Below are 22,582 nucleotides of genomic sequence, written 5' to 3' on the forward strand. Positions count from 1 at the left end.
AATCAAATGAGGGAAATGGGATAATTTTGGTTTGCTGCGGCCAAAGTGATGATTTATAGATAACTAGATCGAAAATTTCGCGAGGAACACGATGGTGTAGGTCAAAAATGTTTGGCACGCATAGGAGGGGAGTAAATCGCGAAAAACCGCCCCCTCATCGCGAATTTCTCGTTTTCTATCATAGATATGAAAAAATATTTTAAATAAAAGTCATTCAGAATTTAATTTTAATGAAAAAAGTACTGAACACTTTTTTCATATTTATGATAGATAAAAAGTTATTCGCGACTGAAGCTTCACTAATGATGAAAGCTCTATTCGCGTCTAAGAAAATTAATAAAAAACACTTAACGCTACAAATATTACTTTGTGGCAATTTATTTCGAAAAATGAGATATTAAAGTACATTTTCAGAAAAAAAAATTTTTTTTTTATCAATTTTTTCATGATTTTTTTGGACAATAAATTATTTAAATCGTTCTCATTTTGGTTAAAGGTTTTAATATTTGGGCCCCCGAGCGCGCTTTTCCTCTTCTGGCGCTAACGGGTGCGACAGAGAGCAATACATATCTCTCTGCTTCACTCGCACTCACACAAAACTTCTGCGCACGCGCTGAGTATAGTAGAGCATAAGTGCGAGTGAAATGATCACGCGAACCGTAAGTATATCGAATAATTTATTTCTGAGCGCTAAGTTGGAAAATAAACACTCTACAGGCATAGTCTAACTGGAGCAACTTGGAGTTTTTAAAAGCACAACACCAATTTGTTGTTATTATCATTCAATTATGATTCTTTCTCTAAATTAATCAATGAACATTAAATAATTTTATTATGATTATTAAAGATTTAACATTAAGCCATTTATAGCTGAACGCTGGATTGAAAGATAAACTCCTAAAGCTCCTAACATGTCTTACTGCAGCAGCTTGAGGTATTGAAATGTACCACAATAATCGTTCCAATCACTGTAAAATTTCGATTCATTTTTAGAATTAATTAATAGACATGCAATTAATTATTAATTATTATTAAAGATTCTATAATCAATAATTTATCTCTGAGCGCTATATTACGAGTTAGACTTTTAACAGGCCCAGTGTAAGTGTAGCAGCTCCACGTATTTAAAAGTACAACAGTAATTATTGTAATTATTATAAGATTACTTTTCATCTATTTATTAATTACTGAATATTTAATCATTAAATTACTTCATCAGTAATGGTCACTAATTTAAATTGACCAATACCAATGGGTATAACAGTAACTTTTTTATTATTAATATGATTATTTATATTTTGAAATTTTTAAATTTAATAAGAAAAAAATTTTAGCATGAGTACTTCGTATACTTAATTTAAGTATATAATATACTTGCAGTGAAGAATTGACATACTTGAATCAAGTAACAAGTATTTTCTTATTAATAAAAAAGGATTCATAATGTGAGAACATGGTTTTTGAAGTGTAAAACAGCATTATACTTAGCATAAGTACGCTTTATACGGGATCTCCGTATAAAATACACTTGTGGTAAGTAAGGAAGATCCTCAGTGTAAGAAAACTATATTATCAACTGAAGTAAACTTTGTAATCTTCTTTTATTATCTACCTACTTGAGATAAGCAAAATATTTACAAAAATGCAGTAATCGCTATTCTTGGTATAAATTAATATTATATTAGGATTGAGTGATGAAAAATTTAAAATCAAGTTAATGTTATTATGATTGTACAGTACACTTTAAACTTCATTTTGATATAAAATGTACTTGCATCAAAAAATAATTATACTCAAATTGAGTATATTTTGTGTTTGCCGCTAGTATACTTTCTAGCTATCACATTTTTTCTGTCAGTGTAATAACTGGACGACTTGGTTTCTTTTATGTAACTTCACGTATAATCTTCATTAAAATTACATGGCTATTTTAAATTATCATTTATTATTATCATTATATTATTAGCCTAAACATCCTTATTCATGTAGTAGGAATTACATGACATTACATGAGCCAGAAAGAAGACTTTTCTTTGTATAAGCATTTTGAATTTTTGATAGAAAACAGTACAATTACTGTCATCTATCAGAAAACAGTGACACTAGTTGAATTTTTTTCTACTGTACCGACGCAAGATAATTTACCAGTCCTAAATTCTTAAGTTGACTGTTCAACGAAATGATAAACATTAAAAAAAGAAAAATTTTTATAATTTGATTGAATATTAAATGATTGAAAATAAAAAAAACCAATTTAAAAGATTAAAAGAATAAAGCTTATTTTTAAAATGATCATTAGATAAAATATCTGGGCATCATAGAATTTGATTAACAATCAGTAAGATTATACATTTAAAGATTCAAATTTAAAAGATTGTAAAAATGCCTTTGACTGACATCTTATTGGGGACGGATGTCACGCTCCCACGCCGAGTGTACATCGGAAAACAACGATTTACAGTATAGGTACAGTAGTTATTGTGAAATAAATCATTTTCTCGTTGACGGCTGATGACAGCGGTATCCGCCATGACACCTCTAAAATCTAGTGAAAAATGAGTGCATATCTTCATCTTCATTTTTAATTATGATGAAGTAATCAATGTTATTATATTGTTATTTTCCGATGTGAAGAATAAAATAAGCTTTCGATTGAGTCCTAAATTAATTAAATTCATCTATTTTTGACGCCGTCATTAGTAGAGAAAAATTTGTTAGGAACTTTCTAGGGGGAAATCTGTCTATAGCCCAGCCTTAACAAATAAAGAGGTATATTATAGTCAGAGACGTAGTCAGAGAAGAGAAATAATATAGAAGAACCATCGTATTTTAGCATCAGTTTTGTATCCCCAGCCCTATAACAGCAGGTAAAAATTACCGTCTAAGAGCTCTCATTAAGATGGTTCTTCTATATATTATCTCTTTTCTCCGACGTAGTCAAATCAAAGTGGGCGTCTACTCTCGATGATTATTGAACATATGTGTGAGCATAAATAGTTAGTGTATTAGTAGATTGTGAAGTAGCGGCGATAGCAGCGCTTCTAACTTTTGCAGTAAGCTGTACATTGGACATATTTTACGTTAGTGGTTTTTATTAAACTTATAAATTAAAAAATATTTGTGAAGCAATATCATGTAATCGAAATTTCGATTTACATAATAAAAAAATATGTGTAAGTTTATTATTTTCTATTCTTTATTTCGATTTCGATTTACTTTTGTAATTATGCATGAATATTCCAGTATGAGTTTCTTCAATAGTTCTTGATAGAACAGTGGGTAATCAATATAACAGTAGTATGATTAATAATTACAAATATTTTCAGCTCAATGTATCTAAAATACTTTTGGTAATAAAACTAAATTATAAATTATTTTTTTTCAGAGATGTATTATATAAAATAAGTTTTTAATAAAAAATGTACCATCGTCATATTAATTGTTTCTTCACTGATTATTTTTCTTATTCTTATAGGTATTTCAGCTGAATAAGGTCATTTCCAATCAAAATCAAGTGAAATTATTAAACGATAAAATGATTGGAGGTCTTTTTGTATATAATCATAAAGGAGAAGTATTAATTTCTCGTGTCTATCGAGATGACATTGGACGAAATGCTGTTGATGCATTTCGTGTCAACGTCATTCATGCTAGACAACAAGTACGATCACCTGTCACTAATATTGCAAGAACATCATTCTTTCATATAAAAAGAGCCAATATATGGCTTGCTGCAGTCACTAAACAAAATGTTAACGCAGCAATGGTTTTCGAGTTTCTTTTAAAAATCATCGATGTTATGCAGTCTTATTTTGGAAAAATTTCAGAAGAAAACATTAAAAATAATTTCGTTTTAATTTATGAATTATTAGACGGTAAGATATTAATATTGATCATTGATGATTGATTGGAAAAGCAATAACGAGTATAAGTAATTCATTATAAACTAAAATATTTTATAATTTATTTAGAAATTTTGGATTTTGGTTATCCACAAAACTGCGACACAGGAGTGTTGAAAACATTCATTACTCAGCAAGGAGTTAAGTCAGCAACGAAAGAAGAACAAGCACAAATAACATCTCAAGTTACTGGTCAAATAGGATGGCGAAGAGAAGGAATAAAGTACCGCCGTAATGAACTTTTCCTTGATGTATTAGAACATGTGAATTTGCTGATGAGTCCACAGGGCCAAGTCTTAAGTGCTCATGTTGCTGGAAAAGTCATTAATTCTATCTAATATTAATTAATTTCAGTTCAAACTTTAAAAAAAAAATAATTCTATTCTATTCTACAGGTTGTAATGAAGTCATATTTATCAGGAATGCCTGAGTGCAAATTCGGTATTAACGATAAAGTTGTAATGGATGCTCGCGGTATGAAAGGGGGTAGTGGGGCATTAGGAAATGACGATCCTACAGGTGCTCGTTCTGGCAAACCTGTTGTTGTGATTGATGATTGCCAATTTCATCAATGTGTTAAGTTATCTAAATTCGAAACTGAACATTCCATTAGTTTCATACCACCAGATGGTGAATTCGAATTAATGAAGTAAAGAAAAGCATCAATAGTTACAATTTTATTCGAAAAAAAGTAGTTATCTATAATATTAATTACATTAACTTTATTATAGGTATCGTACAACGAAAGATATATCACTGCCATTCCGTTTGATCCCACTCGTAAGAGAAGTCGGTCGTACAAAAATGGAAGTAAAAGCTGTTCTCAAATCAAACTTCAAACCTTCTTTATTAGGACAAAAAATTGAGGTACGTGTACCAACCCCATTAAATACAGCTGGCGTTCAGTTGATTTGTTTAAAAGGTAAAGCTAAATATAAAGCATCAGAAAATGCAATTGTATGGAAAATTAAACGTATGGCGGGTATGAAAGAAACCCAGTTATCTGCTGAAATTGATTTACTTGAAACGGATACAAAAAAGAAATGGACCCGACCACCAATATCAATGAACTTTGAGGTGCCATTTCCACCGTCTGGTTTCAAAGTTCGATATTTAAAAGTTTTTGAATCAAAGCTCAATTATTCTGATCATGATGTTATTAAATGGGTGCGATATATTGGTAAAAGTGGTCTTTATGAGACAAGATGCTAATAATACATGAATATATATCTGTACTAGATATCGTATCAATATAGCGTCATCTACAGTTATTAAGAACAAAAAAATGATATGAGACATTAACTCTACGTATAATATTCATGGTACTATTATTACTCAACTATATGAATGAAAGATTAAATATTTATAGATATCATTGCTTTTTAAAAGATTCAAATAAGTAATATATTAATATTTTTAATTTTCATTTAATTTCTAGTTTTATTAAAAACTAAATTTAGAAATTAAACTGTAATTTTAATTTTTTAATTGATTATTTTATGTTTATCTTAACAAGCCATAGAATGAAATAAATAATTAATATAAGAATAATAAAAACGAATTATTTCTTAAATATAATATTCTTTTTTATGTTTATGTCTTGTAGAATAAATAAAATATTCAGAAAATTTTTTTAATGTTATAAGTAGGTGGTAAGATTATTGTCATTTCATTGATATGTATATATCTGTTTAATGGAAAAAATATATGAATCTCCAAATGTACGTATAATTACCGAAAAATTAATCATGGTTTGATGGATAATATTATTTAAAAAAAAGAGTATATTTGAAAGAAAATATCATACTAAAATAAGAAATAATCACATGAAGAAGTATTAAAAATGTTATTACTAACAGTTTCATCAGTTAGTAAACAAAATTTATTCTATGTATTTTGTCATGTTAGCGTAACGGGATCGTATCATAATTATATAATTATGTAATAATTAATGATTTCTTAAAAATCATACCTACTGTTTGTGCTATTTTTATTTTTATTGCTTCAAAGAAATAAAATCACTTCAAGCTGATAGTTTTTGAGAATTTATTTCATAATGAATTATTTAATATTTTTTACGTTTTTCTGAAATTTAGAAATATTTCCAATTATTTGATTACATTATTTATGTATGGTATTATTTGAGATCCTGTTTGAACATAAATTGTATCAACTCCCATACGAATTTGACTGCTATAATATTTATCATAGCTTGCTACTTTTTTCGTATGATTATTGTCAATATTTATTGACTCCATTCATATATTTTACTACTATTTATCTATTTACTATAATTACAATTTTATCATTCTTAAGTTAACAAATGTCAATTAATTATCTGTTTTCTAATAATTAATTTTGTAGATTATATTTTTATCTTCAACCTTCCATTATTTTTTCAGTAGATTAGAGATTTGTTATATTATTAGATTAATTAAATTTAATGATGGTAATAGTGAAGTTACAAGTTGAGATTAATACAAAATTATAATATAACAATTATACGATAATTTTCAAAAATATACCTCCTCTTCTAATTTTTTTTTGTCTAACAACAATTATTCATTACTATGTGGTATTTGAATGCATAATCATGTGAATAATAAAAAATTTTTCTACTTCTTCTAATAAACTATACATGAAAATTTGCAAAATGTTTGTTAACTGATTGGGATTTTGAAAATTTGATTTAAAACGTATCTAAAAATTGTATCTATATTGAAGACGATTTTTGAAAAATTTAAATTATGGAAGTGATAATTTTTCTAATGAATGTATTATATGAAATGAAATAGTTAAAAAAAATGAACAATAAAATTTTATTCATTACTTTCGAAGCTGTGTTCTAGAATTGCAGGTTGTTTATTTGTTCTTTTTTATGTATTTGTCTTTGTTTTTTACATTCGTCACAGGATAGTATATTTGTTTTACCAATTTGATCGACAAATATCTATTAAATTGTCTACCCAATGAACCTGGTAAATTATCAGATTTTTTAGTAATTATAATTCTATGTTGATTCTTATTGTTTATTGACCAAATATGCATCCTAAATTCATGAATAGATTTTACATTATTCTTTAAAAGTATGTACATCTGAAAACATTCCGATTAATTCTAAAAAATTTATTTACCTAAAAATTTCTGAACGTACTTATAACAGAATGTCATTGTCTATAAGTAATGTGACAATTATTTATTTCATAAATTAAATTAATGGTTTAAAACAACCTTTATAATTCTTTTAAAATCCAAATTTCCATGGAAATTAATCTAATGAATATGTTATTTCGATAAACACAATTGGTCCCGAAATTAGTAGAATACGCTTCGTATATTAAAATACGTTATACATATACAAATTTAATGTTAATACACGCATAAATATATTATTACAAAAGTACGAATGACAATAAAAAAAAAAAAAAATACAAAATTAGAAAAACGATAAATTAACATTTTTGTATTCAATCATTGAAAATGTAATTTTTAATATGATAAAGCATTTTTAATTTTCATATGATGACGGCGATAATGATGGCAAATACTTATATTCATTCTTTTATTAAAATTTTTCGTTTTCTTTCCTATTATGTCACTGTAAACAGTCATTAGATTCATTAGTGTAAAACAATGGCTGTGATACCGGTTAGCTTCGAGAGTCCAATAATATATATTGATTAATAATAATGAGATCTTTGTTTGAACTTATTTGATAACCAGTTAATCGTCTCAATTAATTCATTTTTTTTTTTCAATGAAATAAATAATTATTATATATAATAATGGTGAATATGTATATTAATTAAATCACCAAATGTGCTCTCTAATGTAAAATTATATATTCGTTATTTAGTAATTGTTACATCATTTTTTGAAAATAATATTTTAACGTGAATTTATTAGAAACCAACAAACTATACATATTTATAGTTATGCTTTAAAAATATCACACCGTTTTATTGGAATTATCGCGGAAGTTATACGTTTATTAACTATTAGTTATAAATAATATAACATCGACAAATGAACAAAACTATGTTATACCTTCAAAAATTACGTGTATTTACAAGTTCAATCACATTGATATTGATAGCGAGATGGTACGATGGCTTTAAAACATTATTTAAACATTTAATTAATAATATATACGTACATTATTACTGCATAACGACGCATATAGATTTATGAAGTGCGAAATCAATAAACATCCCTTTATCTACATTTATCTATCAATATTCGACGCTCAAGTCAATCTTGACGTATAACAACATTCGAAGCACAGCTCCGTAAAAAACAAAAGCATTTATCACATTATTATTTTTTATTCGTTTTCGTTTCAACATTTCTTCCTTTTGTCTATTTTTCTTAACTCATTGTTATATTGTTTAAAGATATTTAGTAGCACTTGAATGATTCAATATGTCCTTAATACCAATTCACACTATTTGGTCAGTACGTCTATATAAATTTATTTTAAAAATTCTCTAAATAAATTTTTTTAACAACTTCATATATATATATATCATATATATGATATTTTTGTGAATACAAAGTTTTAATGGCAGAAATAACCATCTACATAACTACATACATTTTTCATCATTTAGTATCATCTGTTACACTTACATGTCAATTTAAATTTATTCTTAAAATTGTTTAACTAAAGATGATTTTTTATGTTTATTTTCAAATACTATCAACTCATAAATATTATCATATTTCTAATTGAATACCTTCATATATTTACTTATTCGTAAATCTCTCGATTCAAGACACAAATATCCATACTTATTTCTAACAAATTTTTTTTTCCATTTTTTATCAATATTTTTTTATAAAGTTATTGTCAACGTTAAAAGATTATGTGAAAAATGTTACATGTCGAGATTATTTCGACTTATATTTCATTAGAAATGATAAAACTAAATTTATATTTACTCATCAGAGGTGGAATAACAGTGATAGTCGTTTGCATCGAGAGAATTTTCGAGAAGTATTACATATAAACCTATTAGTTATCTACATTTTAAATTAAGTTATTAATCGAAATTGACTTATTTTTATTTACAGTAATTGATTAAAAAATACAAATCAAAAAAGAAAAATTTATTACTTGAATAATGGTAAACTAATATTTACGATAAAAATATGTACACGTTATATGCTGCAGTGTTTTTATCTCGCTTATAGAAGCGTTTTCATTAGTAAAAATTGAACAAGGTAGACTAGAAATATCTTGATGCACACATTTTGTCGCATAATCATTATATTAACTATTCAAATTGTACAGTTCTGCGCGTTACGTAGAAATTTCAGCTCGTTTTCATATAAAATAGTTAACTGTATTTTTTTAATTATACAGAATATGTATTTAATATTTTAGAAAATAACAAAATGCATTTAAGAAATAATAAATTTTTGGTGTTGAATTATAAGGCAACATTGAGCCTGATATTTTATATCTATTATAATAATGATAATGATATTTATTAATATTATTAATAAAGTAATGAACGAGCGAAACGATAGTAAGTAGTGATTGTCACACCGTAGTCACTCGATCAATCTCAACGTATCGCACAGAACTGTCGTTTTGTCAGCATATAACTTCTTTCCCATCAATTATAGCAGTCTCAGATGAAATACTTTTCAGTCGATGTTGCGAAATGGATCGATTAGTTTTTCGTCGAAGAACACGCCAAAAAATGAAGAAAATGGATCCAATTACTGAAAAAATAACTATAGTTCCAATGGCTAAATGAAGCGGTGGAAGTCGCAGAATTATTGAGCAATGAGTTAAAGCTTCATCGTAACCAGATGGACAATGAGAAGTACCATCACACCATAATGATGCATTTATACAAGCATTCAATTCTGGACAGTGTTGCTCGCAATCATGAGAAGAAACTTGAATATCTTCATGGATCATCTCGATCGGTCGTCTGTGACAAATAAATCAGTTTTTCTAAAAACAGTAGTCATATTGCATGAATCAATGCTAAACTAATGAAAGAAATTAGTTTTAAAAATTTAAATAAATTGTCTATTTAACAACATGTAACATTAAAACAACCTTTAGTGAATAAAATTTTATGCTATAAATTACATCACATAAGATAGCATATATACGCAATAATAATAATTATAGTATTACTTTGTGTCAATTAACTTTAAAATAGATTAAAGAGATTCTTCTATCAGCTTATGTATAATTATTTTATATACCTTTTAGTGAGTTCAAGCCATGAAACAGTGTACGTATCAGCTTCATTCATAATAAATTCCACAGCTATTGTTCGTGCTGGATCAAAACCAGGTGCTAAAATCATTTTTTTACGGTTAGCTGACCAGCCTTGACTGAAAACTTCTACAAACTGATGTCTTGAATCGACTAGTGGTTTTGGACACACTGAAACATTGATCATTCCACCAGCGTGCACAATTATTCGATTGCTTGTTAGGCACTTAGTATTATTATTTATAACTGCTCCATGCGTCTTTACATAAAGATATTGTCCTGGACTAGGATCAATTAACCATGGATGATTTTTACAATTTTTCTAAATTAAATAAAAAATCATCATTTTCATTAATTAGATGAATTCATTTTATTTATTATTATTCAATGAAGTTATATGTTAAATACTTACATCATCTTCATTAATGATAGGTAATTCATATTTTATTTGACCAGATGGTCCTCGAACTCTTCGTTTTTGCAAACATGGAACAGCTTTGATAAAGTCCCAGATCCCCTCAAAAAATAAATTGTTATAATCGTCAAGTGAATTCATGAAGTTCACAGTGAAGTGTACTTCAACAATGTGGGATAAAGACTTAATGTTAATTGGTAATGATTTATTAGAACAGAGACAATCTTTTTGAACTGGTGCAGCATTTGACCAAGGCAGTTCCAAAATCTAATGATAAAAAATGAATATAAAATAATCATAATATATCGATAATCGTTCAATTATTATAAAATGACAGACGATGATATTACCTTCAGTGAAAAATTGTTTGAACCAATACAAAGAAAACGGTTGTAGTCATTGCTGGATACGCTACGACACGTACGATTTCCGTTTATAAGTTTATTGAATCGTAACTTGACAACTTCATCCTGTTCTCCTTCAAATCGATATATACAACTGAAATGTCACCAGTTTAATGGCTATTTATGTTGCTCTTTTTATTTCAATTATTATAACAGAAAACTAGAAAAACTACTAAAAATTTTAAAGAGAATATTCTAGTATAAATTACTAATTAATTTTTTTATTATATTTTTATACTACCTTAAATTTTTTGCTCCTCCACGTCCATAAAGAAAGATGTTGCGCGGAGCTTGAAATTTACGGTCAGGATATTGATCTCGATGTCTACTGTAAAAGACTCTTGAGCACGGTCCACTGCCATAAGAATCACCGTCTTGATGAAGATCCACGAATTCATAACGAGCTTGAAAATTCACAGGCCTTTGGGAGATATAATTTAGTTAAAATTACTATACATAGTGTGGAATACTATTTAAAATTCAGTTATAAATAAAATTTTCATGTGAAAGTTTTGCCACTCTGATGGTACAATTTAAACGTGAGATATATGTTGAAAAAAATTTATTTCGAAATATTCATGCAAGTTTTTGATAAAATATAAGTAGTTAAAATGAAAATGAAATATGTGTATGAAACATGTTATATAAGTATACGAACCTGAGAGCTGTTGATTCATCCATACGTATTTCAATAGTCAAACTATTGCCAGATGAAATAAAACCTTCAGTAGGTGAACATGGTCGACTAGTATTTAACAAAATTGCATGATCACAAGTTTTAGGAACTTTATCCTTACAGTATCTTGCGAGCAAAGTAGTATTACTTGCTGGACGAGCACCTGCTGGCGTTATCAAATCACCTGTTCTTTCCATGTATCGCATTCTTTCTTTTTCACTAAAATATATTAAAAATGATTAATTTATTTATGACACTTCTTCAAAAGAAACCATAGAAATAATTGAATTAAACTAATGATTACCAAGATATATCGTTACATTCTGATAACGGCATCATATCACCATCCCAAACAAATAGAGTAGAGCTACAATCATCATCATTAGTCGTTGGATTTGAACCAACGTGAAATTTTAAAACTGAGAGCCACACTCTGAATTGTGGCTGGGGTGGTTTAGGTGGAGGCTTTCTCCATACAGTTCCCGGTCGAGTTTCTGGAAATTTCGGTAATGGCCTAGGTGGTGTAGGACTTGGAATAGTTGGTCCATCTCCACGTAGATGGTACAGACAAGTTGTATTCCGTGGTAGAGTATGCTTTGGAGAAGTCAGAATTCCACCAGTATTACCTTTTAACCAGAACTCACATCGTTTGTTTTTGGCATAAGTCGGCGAATCTACATCGACAAATTTCACCTGTCCATCCATATTAATATACTTATTTTGTAAATTGTATAGGTATTGTATTAAGATATTAGAATGGTTTTCATTCAATATTTGAAACAAAGTGATTGGTAATAAATTACCTGAATTTCCAACTGAAATCCATGGAGAGAATGTGGTGGAGTTGGATGAAGAAAAGTACCGTAGGGAGAAGTAGTAAATTCTACGAGAATTTCAGCTCCACTACTAGTAGCTTCAGGAACAGGTTCTCCACCACCACAAAATTTTAGTATCACTGGATCACGAGTAGTGTAGCCGTCGTAAACAGTCACGTAGTCTTGAACGATATCGCAATCTTGCCAAAGACGAAGCTGACGCGGCGGTGGCTCAGCTTGATTTGCTGTTCTTGCACGGACAGCTATTAATTGCCCTCGTGGTTGACGAACTGTTATAAGTGCATGTTTTCCCGGAGGAATTTCGTGTTGTCGTACCTTGAATTGATTAATCGACAAATCAATATACTATATTTTGTATTCATTACAATATAACAAGTCATTAGTTGTCAAATATACATACTGCATAATAACATGTTAAATTACGTGGATAGAGACCAGGAAAGTTTGGTGATTGAAGTCTACATTTATTTTTATTACAATCACTGAATATTCGTGAACAATATGTCCCTGAAATTAAGTCTCCAAGATATTGTTTTTCTTCATCAGCCGTTGGTTGAGTAGTTGTAGATAAGCTCACGTTTTTTTCGAATTTTTCAATAGGTGGAACAATTATTACTTTGGTAGTGTTCATGTATTCTATCTTATTTTTTAGAAATGGTGTTGGCACATGCATCATTCCTATCAATTTGAAATTAATTTTTTTTAAATAAAATGTATAAATAGCATATTTGTTCTATCTTACTTTTCAATCTCTCAATTTAAGATAAGGATTGATACAAATTATTACAATCATACTGTAAATCGAAAATAAATTTATAATTAAGTTATCATATTTTAAACACTTTAAAGTATGTTTTTTAGATTATTGAAAAAAAATACGTATGGATAGAAACGACTTTTTCGCAACAATTTTTTTACTCTCGATTTTTTTTGATTTTATGTAATCAGAATAAATATTTTCCAATAATGAATGGATGTACATTTGATTTTCTACTTCAAACTTTTTTATCTCCGGTTGTTTCGAATCGTTTTAAAAAAATCAGACTTAAAGCTCATAGTACTTAATCAGTTTAGTAAATAATTTAATTCTAGTAAATAGAAAAATTATTTTGTTAATCTTACCGACAAATGGATTTCCGTATCGCACAACAGCATCTGATTTTTTAATCATTTTATAAGCCATTCGAAAATCAAAATTAAAGCCCGTTTGATCTTGACTTAATCTGAGGAGTCGAAGAGATATGGTAACGATTGGTGTTTCACTGTAATAAATAGCAGGACCCCAAGATGTACCGCACCACAGACCACCTACATCAGGTCGTTGAGCTTCTGATATCTGTAATGATCCATCGGGACATCCTTCCGAAGTAAACGATACGAATTTTCCAAGAGTAAAACTATCAAAAGTCAACTAGGCAAAATCAGATTTAAAATCTATTAAATTGTTTCTTTTAAATAGTGATAATTTTAAAAAAAGTATAAAATCCGAAAAAATACCTGAACAATATCTCCCAGTTCATTACCAGGAGCGTTAAATGTAAGTTTACAAAAGTATGGTACTTTATCTTCTTTCGGTCGATGTAATTCGAGGTAATAAGTTTTCCCAATGTCACCATAATACGTTTTGTTACAAGCTATAATTAATAATCATAATTAATAAAAAATAAAAAAAAAACTTTTAGATAACTTTCTTATTAAAATGACAATAATAAATGAATGCTTCAATAAAGTAGAGATAAATCACATAAAATCATAATTAATTATTGACATTTATGCTCGATCAATAAATCTTAAAAGGGGAAATATTTATGCATGCAGATGGTCAGGGATTTAATGTGTTATTTATGCACAATATATATGATAAGTATGGACAATAAATAATCAACTTTATTGATAAAAGATGTTTAAATGTAAACATTTTATCGAAAAAGAAGTACTAAAATAATGAAGACTACGACCTAAATAAATAAAAATGCAAGCCCTTGGCGTTGGCATGTAGCCAGTTGGTTACGTCTGCCCAAAACCTGCAACATTCTACTTAAGCAACGGAGCACAACCAAGCTGCTCATACATACAACATTTTTTCGTATTACTAATGTTAATTTTTTCTTGTTTTTTACTTAAAAACTTCAATTTTACTAATAATTATAAGTGCATCACTTGGATTTTGGTAAAAAATAAAAACATTAATTTTCGAAATAAAATAATAAATAAATCAAATGTGCGGAGCTTTAATAAATAAGTATAGTGCTACAGTGGGAGATACTTACGAGAGCATGCACGCTGCTCATCGCTTTCGTCACCACAATCGTCTAGAGCATTACATACTTTATTGAGTGAAATGCATTTTCCATTACCACATTGAAATTCACTTAGCCGACAGCAAAATATTGGAGTTATTATTATAACAATAATACTTATTAACCAGCGAATGTCTGTAATTAAAAATTATATTTGTTCAAATTTTATGTAAAATTTTTTAATATGTGAAACACAAAAAAAAAATCAATTAAAATATTTTATTCTTTATATCAAATAAAAAAATATATATTGAATGTCGAATATTATTGAGTATAGAGTTAAGTAGTTAATACTGATACTTTAGTTTGTAAACTAAAAAATAACTTGCCATACAATATTTTTCTCATATAAATTTTGTAAGTCTTCTTTTACTCAAGGATAACATTTTTAAAAACACTTCTTCAATGAATTATTACGTAGTTAAGTATAAAAAACCCTTCAGTTCAATTTTAAGTTATTGAGATTTTGAAATAAATTAGTGAATCAATAAGTGATATTTTTTTTTATAAATATAAGTAGATTATTTAAATTAATGTTTTATTTTAAAATTATGAATATGATGAAAAAAAACAATTGAATATATATTTCTATTTTATGTTACAAAGATCATTCAATTTAGTTGAATTAATAAGATTTAATTTTAATCACATTCCCTATATTCGTTATTTTTAAAACTACAAATCAATTTTTATTGCACGAAACTATAGTTCATTTTTCAACAGTAAAATAATATCTCATCAAAAACAGTCCCCTCCTTCTGGGCTGTACAAAAATGTGCGCCAAACATAAATAACGACAATGATGAAATTACAAAAAGTCCTAAAATCATTAAACGCCAATTATTTAAATCTACAAATCAACAATATTTAAAATGAATTATTTTCTTCGGGGTTTTTTTTTTGAAAAAAAATTTAGTACGTTTAATGACACAATAACCATAACAACCAAAAACTTGGCGTGACTGGTAAGATTTTATAAAAGCATGAAATTGTGAAAATATTGAAAATATTTAAGCCAATTAATAAATAACAGTCACGCCAAGTTTTTGGTTGTTATGTTTATTGTGTCATTAAACGTACTAAATTTTTTTTCAAAAAAAAAAAAAAACCCGAAGAAAATAATTCATTTTAAATATTGTTGATTTGTAGATTTAAATAATTGGCGTTTAATGATTTTAGGACTTTTTGTAATTTCATCATTGTCGTTATTTATGTTTGGCGCACATTTTTGTACAGCCCAGAAGGAGGGGACTGTTTTTGATGAGATTTCACCATTTTTTGTACATATCAACTAAAGAGGAATATTAAAAAAAAATAAATCTGTTCAGAAAATATTTTAATTATTTGTATATTCGCGCTCGAGCAAAATTAACTTGTTACCAACTTTATAATCTGTTAGTGAGAGAACTTCATAGCAATTAAAAACTCTGATCACCAACTTGATAAAAAAAAAACGTATGATTGCTCCATAAATAAACTCTCATTTTACTCCATTTTTGCGCAACGAAATTTTTTCAATTTCGTATATTATGAATGAAGCAATTATAATACTTCATAGTATGCTTAATCGAAAATCAACGATCGCTTTCCGAGCAAATTCTTAATTTCAGCCTATGTTTATGTTATAATAAGGAAAAAATTTTAAATTTAAAAATTATAACCTGCAAAAATCATCTTATAATTTGTATAGAGACACGGTAGTGCCTCGTCGTGACGTAAGGGCTAAATGACGGTGATTTATGCTTGGCGCACGAGACACTACCGTATCTCTTGATTTCTCATATTATCAATTTAAGTAATTATAATTGTTGAATTTATTTTACCATGTAATTAAATAAAGATAATCTATAAATTATTTTTTTTATTTAATTGAAAAACAATTATTACTAAATATAATAACGTCAATGGCATTTCTAACGATTTAATCAAAGTTCATCGTTACTTACTGTCCGAATTTATTTTGACTACTTTTATTGATTTTTTTATTAATTCGTTTCCAAAACATAAGTGCAAAACAAAAGTTATGAGTTATCAAATCGTTAAAATAAGAATTAATACTGTTAAAGATCATGTGATTATTTTTTCTAGTCTGTATTCATAATAGTAGGTAAATGTTTCTAAATTATCAAATGTCAATTATCCATCGAAAAGATATCGAAATATAATTTTGTGATTTTCATATTTAATAGATAAGATTGTTATCATATATAAAAATTTTTATAACTAAAGGAACTTTATGCTTACAAGTTTTGAATTGTTAAGAAATTTTATTGTCATCTAATCAAATGACTTGAAATTAAAAAAAAAAAGTTCTTTTTTGTAATTAGTTTGATTTTTACATGAATGGATATTACTATTAATTAAACTAAAAATTTCGAAATTAATCAATACATAGTGAATATGAATCATCTCACATAAACAGACTTATAGAAAAATTACTTTTTTTCTTGTTAAAAGAGGGAGAAAACAAAAAATACATATCTCCCTAAAAAAAAAAACATTTCAAAAACCCTCAATAATTCCTAAACTTTCCAAAGACGTTCAATAATTTTTTTTCTCGAAAATGTATAATCCACAATAAAAAAAAAAAACTAAACTTAATTATGATCCTAATAACTTTTAGTCATAACGTTAACAATGGTAAGTAATAACAATTCTTGAGTGTACATGAAAATTTATGAAATAGATTTTTCTTATTTTACACAATACAATTTATTTACTTTCTATGAAAAAATATATTTTATTAATGAAAAATTTGTATTTTTCTAGCTTATCTATATATTCGGATATTAGAAAATACTGTGCATCATAAATTTCAATGTACTTTTTCGTTTATTAATATTTCTATTTATAACAACTAAAAATAGTTATAAACTAAAAACTACCTAAGTTTTAATTAAATGAAAAAAATCACAATGTTCACTTTGCCCTGATTGCCTGTTGTTTATTATTATTTAAACTTATAAAATCTTTACTTTCATTTACTACGACAAAAAAAACCGAAAAAATTCATTGCTTTTTTCATGCACAAAAGCTTGACAACGTCTATCTGAACAAGATGAAATTTTCATAGAGGTTCTCATTATTCAATGTACGATTATCATTTGATGCTCTTTAAACTTACATTGTTCTTTTTTCTAAATTTGATGCATTTCATCATTACTTTTTCTAAACAATTTTCTCCACTTAATGTTACACAGTAATTAAACTCTTACACTATTTTTCTATTGTTTAAGTCAAAACAGAAAATGATTAATTAAATTCCGCTATCGCCAACATGAGTTAACAAGTAATAAAAACAAAAAAATATTATATCATAAAAACCAGGTGAGTAAAAAATTATGATATTTATCATATTATAAAAATAGCTTTTTTGTAGTAATTTTAATGAAATTGGTTTACTTCAATATAGTAAACGACGTAGGTATTTATACTAAAAAATTTTATCTATCTATCTATTGAAATGAATGTTTGTGTGATAATAAACATAGTAATATAGAATAACATATTTCTTACATGCCAGTCGAATGTGATATATATTTATGCACTATGAATCGATGGTAAAAGATGTCATGATCGGTTTCGTTTCAACTGATAAAGTGGTGTGAATGTATTTTTAATAATCTAATTTTTATACAGTATTACAATGACGCAATTATGAAGTTAAACTGTGTACAAGCATAAATAATGAAAAAGATGGTTAAAAATTTATAAAAATATTTAATCTCCCTGTTTAATTGTTCATGCTATTGTTATTTCAATCAAACAATATATTTTATTAAAATGTCCGTTACATTTTCAGGTAAATATTTATTTTCACGATAAAAAAGTTGTGTATTTATAAATGATAAACAGTTTAAACTTTTACTCTTCGTGTTCAGAACTACGTCATTTGTTAGTCTTTAACTTTCATTCTCAACGAGAAAGTGATGAATTTTTATAAAATTTTGTAAAAAGAAAAAATCTTTCGAATTTTACTCATACAGATGCGAATCAAGTCGGAGAGCTTCTTGTTTGTTCGATCAATACTACCGCCATTCAACATTCGAGTGTCTGTGTAGGCAACTATTACACAAGAGCTTCGATTGTCCTTACTTATTTTCACACTTTCAATAGCAATATAACGACGATTGTGTTTACTGCAATTTATTAAATTGTTTTTCCATAATTAAGGGATGATCATTTTGTCAAAGGGAGTATTAAAATTATCTTGAAAAATATGTTTCAAGTTTTCAAAGTAAAATATTCAAGTACTACTTTGAAAATTCGATACTTGACGGAATATTTTTCAACTTAAATTTTTGAATATTTATTTTTACAAAAACAAAGCAACTTAAATGTGACTGTGACTTAACTATATATAATCATAACCTATTTTTTCGCTATTTATTATCTCTATTTCGATATTTTTTTCAACAAAATAGTAGCTCAAACAGTAGGTTGCAGTCAGGCAGTTTTATTTGAGTTTTCACGTACGAGTTGCAGCAAAAATGCGAAGCGAATAAAGCGCATAAAGCTTACGAAGGGAAGTATAAGAAATAAAGGGTCTGTGGTATCTATAAAAAGAACCAAGAGGTTGGATGAAAGAGTGCGCGATGTCAGCGTCCTATGTAGTCCGTTGTGATATACAATATCGTCTTGTATATATGTATATATATATAATAGCAAGTATAAGCTCACGTATAGGAGAAATAGACACCAAACAGAATACACTAAGTGGCAAAGTAAACAGCCCCGTGATAATATTGATAATAATATATATAAAAAATATTTTACTTTGCATAAAGTCGGTTATATAAATGCAGAATGTATGGTATTTTACATTCGTTGAGCTCTTTACATTTGTAACTCGTTAATTTTTTATTATGGACTCAATGTTGTCATTTTGTTTGAATTTTTTTGAAATTAGTAAATATAAAATATATTTTCTTGACTACATGGATGACGGAGCATGAATTTTACACATACATGCACATGATACACCGATACATTATATGGAAAAATACGTGCCTACAAAAGAAATGCTTTCTCGGCGTATATGTAAGAGCACGTATATCCATTGATTATATAGAATTTAGTTACTTTTATATTTTCTTATCGTTATTATTGATATCTTTTATATCTAATGTATTCATTTACATTAATTTCACGATTAAATTAACGATTAAGAATTTTTTACTTTGATTATTTAACTGTAAATAATTTATAAAAGGATAAAATAATATGAAATTTTATATTTAGTTAATTATGAAAAAAACTTAATTTTTTATTAAAATCAAATATGTTAAAATATTTTTATTTAAATGTAAATTTTATTAAAAATAATTTATATTATTTATTTTTAACCGTAAAAACAATATTGAAATTATGATGAAAGATGAACAGATAAATAAAATAATTCGTATTTCTTTCAATATTCGTAATTCGTATTTCTTTTGGTACTGCGAAAAATAAATAATTCCCCGAGGGTATCACAATTTCTATGCAACTAATATAAGTAGTAGTTCAAACTAAGCCACTTTTCACTTTAATACTCCGATAGAAAGATAATATCATTGATCGATATAATGATAGAATTATTATGATCAAAATTTTTCGAATGATAAAATGACATTATCTATAATTTAAAACATTCAGTCATAAATAATAAAAACAATTAAAAATAAACTTACCCTGCATATTTTATTGAAGATAAAAATTAAGTTTTAAGTTATGATAAAACTTGTTACTTTCTGAAAAATAAAATACATAATTATTAACAATAAATATAAATGTATTATAAACTTTATTAAAAAATTATTATCAATTAAAAATTATTGTTGGCATGACCATGCATACACTTTGATATTCAATTAAAATATAAGTAATTTTTTACATCAGATTAAAATTATATGAATAACAAAGTAGATGAATAAGTATTAGTAATATGCAAAAGACTCTGACAAAAAATTTCAATTAATTCAAATAAATTGTTTATTTAGTGAGATAAAACTGATAAATTTAAATTACCTGCGACACATCCAGAAATTTACTATTGATATTTTATTTATGAGTAACTTATTTCATCTCAATATGAACGACACACTCAAGACAAGTATCATTTTTATTACTCGATATTAAAAAACATTATTATGCCACTCTATTGGCTGCTATACAATGATAAAAAAAATTCAATCCTTTTTATCAATACAAAAATTAGCATGTAATTTAAAAAAACAATGCTCTGTTTATTCTATTCGAACCCTTCCAACATATATTATTTGATAGAAAAATAAGCACTAGTGAAAAGTAGAAAGTTAGCTAGTGAACAAATTAACTTATTTTTATACTCAGTTAAAAAAAGCAACACTTGAATTAATACTTTTATAGACGTGAACTTTTTACATTTAAAAGACAAATAATGAATTAAATTAACCTCAGATGTTCACTTATCCTCAATGAAATAAAATTTTTCTCTTTAAGTTGTTACATTAACACAATGAAAAGAAACAAAAGGAAAAATGTAAAACATGATTTAAATAACAAGGTTAATTATTTAATATGAAAACATCGTAAGTGAAATGACAAGTGACCTTGTAGTACTGGCTTCAGACACTTTAGTAATGTAAACTACGTTTATGAATGTCTCACCCGGGCAGAAATCATTTACAATTCAAGACATAAGCTTGAGTAACTTTAAAGGTAGATTTTTTTCAAGTTTGAAAACATGGTATTTTTATAAAATTGACAAGATGAAATATAGACAATTATGATATAATAAAATTAATTTTTAAAATCTATGGATAAGATTAATTGATTAATGATTAATACAAATCGTTCACATTTGCATAAATTTTTATAAAATTAATGTAGGAATTTATGAATCGTACGAATCAGAGCACTGTTTTTTTTTTCTTTTGATAATTATCCACCAAATTAGTTGCAAATGAAGTGGATAATGTATTAACTATTGAATTGATTATCCTATATGTATTTTCCAACTCCAATGATATAGGTATCAGTGATAGAAAAAATAATAAAACAGTATGCAGTCACGTAAAGTGATTGTTCAATTTGACTAATTAATAAATACCGTAGCCCAAGAATAAATAGTCCCATAGAAAATAGACGGATGTAAAAGAAACTATATATGGATAATAAAATACAGCTAAATAGAGGAAATTCTGGGCGCTACTGCACGGCCGGCTATGGTGCGACTGCGAGAGCAAGCCGTGCAGAAGCGGGATGACCTAGTTCGCAATGGTAGTTGGAGAGTGCGCGGTACTGTACGCGATTGTAACGCGGGTCTCACTGAGCTCCGTAGCACATCGTGATTCCTAGAACGAGTCTTGCTCGGGCTTGCTCACATTCTCCCTTTTTCACCATCACCCTTACTATAACACTCTACCTACCACCCCTACTGTAGTGTTTCCCAAGCAGCACCATGTCTGCTCGAAGCTGCTCAAAGCTCTAAGTACACCCGAATGCTCTTAATGCGGAGCGCTAGCAATGACCAGCAGAAGCTAGCAGTCTTTAACCCTCGGGTTATGTTATGTAGAGATACCTAGTGGTCTGTGGTCGTACTCAATAGTGTAATAATAAAGGTGGAGATAGCGTTAGACATGAAGATCTAGATGGAGGTGGCTGACTGGCTGCCATTGTTGTCATCACTAAAGTACACCCCTTGCGAGCTACCTTTCTTCCTCCACATCTTTTTCTTCCTATTCTTTGTAATATGCCCGCTCGCTCTGTATATCGATCACAGCGCAAGTCAACGCCAGTCGTCTAGCCAGCAGCGCCTAATTCACCGCTACCACTAACTGCCACAT

General features: G+C 27.6%; 2 protein-coding genes across 10 annotated transcripts; one reads left to right on the forward strand and one right to left on the reverse strand.

Moving 5' to 3' along the window:
- Positions 1 to 2,497: 2,497 nt before the first annotated feature.
- Positions 2,498 to 5,291, forward strand: AP-2mu (adaptor protein complex 2, mu subunit). 4 transcript variants are annotated; one of them, XM_035078887.1, is made up of 6 exons: positions 2,498 to 2,867; positions 2,938 to 3,173; positions 3,476 to 3,875; positions 3,972 to 4,222; positions 4,298 to 4,551; positions 4,634 to 5,290. In XM_035078887.1, the coding sequence occupies exons 3-6, from the start codon at positions 3,536 to 3,538 to the stop codon at positions 5,112 to 5,114; spliced, it is 1,326 nt and encodes a 441-aa protein (XP_034934778.1). In that variant the 5' UTR covers positions 2,498 to 2,867; positions 2,938 to 3,173; positions 3,476 to 3,535; the 3' UTR covers positions 5,115 to 5,290. The 4 variants fall into 4 exon arrangements, with proteins under 4 accessions (XP_034934778.1, XP_034934780.1, XP_034934779.1 ...); XM_035078889.1 differs by lacking the exon at positions 2,938 to 3,173 and having other exon boundaries at positions 2,498 to 2,769; positions 4,634 to 5,291; XM_035078888.1 differs by having other exon boundaries at positions 2,788 to 3,080; positions 4,634 to 5,291.
- Positions 5,292 to 7,368: 2,077 nt separating this feature from the next.
- On the reverse strand, positions 7,369 to 22,269 carry LOC118064372 (uncharacterized). 6 transcript variants are annotated; one of them, XM_035078908.1, is made up of 15 exons: positions 21,847 to 22,015; positions 20,784 to 20,923; positions 20,447 to 20,506; positions 14,745 to 14,909; positions 13,972 to 14,108; positions 13,597 to 13,885; positions 12,875 to 13,152; positions 12,442 to 12,789; positions 11,943 to 12,331; positions 11,621 to 11,857; positions 11,204 to 11,383; positions 10,909 to 11,056; positions 10,556 to 10,825; positions 10,131 to 10,465; positions 7,370 to 9,847 (listed from the first exon to the last, which is right to left on the reverse strand). In XM_035078908.1, exons 3-15 carry the CDS (start codon positions 20,451 to 20,453, stop codon positions 9,502 to 9,504), a joined length of 3,129 nt encoding a protein of 1,042 aa, XP_034934799.1. In that variant the 5' UTR covers positions 20,454 to 20,506; positions 20,784 to 20,923; positions 21,847 to 22,015; the 3' UTR covers positions 7,370 to 9,501. The 6 variants fall into 6 exon arrangements, with proteins under 6 accessions (XP_034934804.1, XP_034934803.1, XP_034934799.1 ...); XM_035078909.1 differs by having other exon boundaries at positions 20,784 to 20,950; XM_035078913.1 differs by lacking the exon at positions 14,745 to 14,909 and having other exon boundaries at positions 7,369 to 9,847.
- Positions 22,270 to 22,582: the final 313 nt, after the last annotated feature.

The sequence above is a fragment of the Chelonus insularis genome, unplaced genomic scaffold (assembly GCF_013357705.1).
Source record: "Chelonus insularis isolate UGA/USDA-ARS -01 unplaced genomic scaffold, ASM1335770v1 contig_17_pilon, whole genome shotgun sequence".
NCBI classification, from domain to species: domain Eukaryota; kingdom Metazoa; phylum Arthropoda; class Insecta; order Hymenoptera; family Braconidae; genus Chelonus; species Chelonus insularis.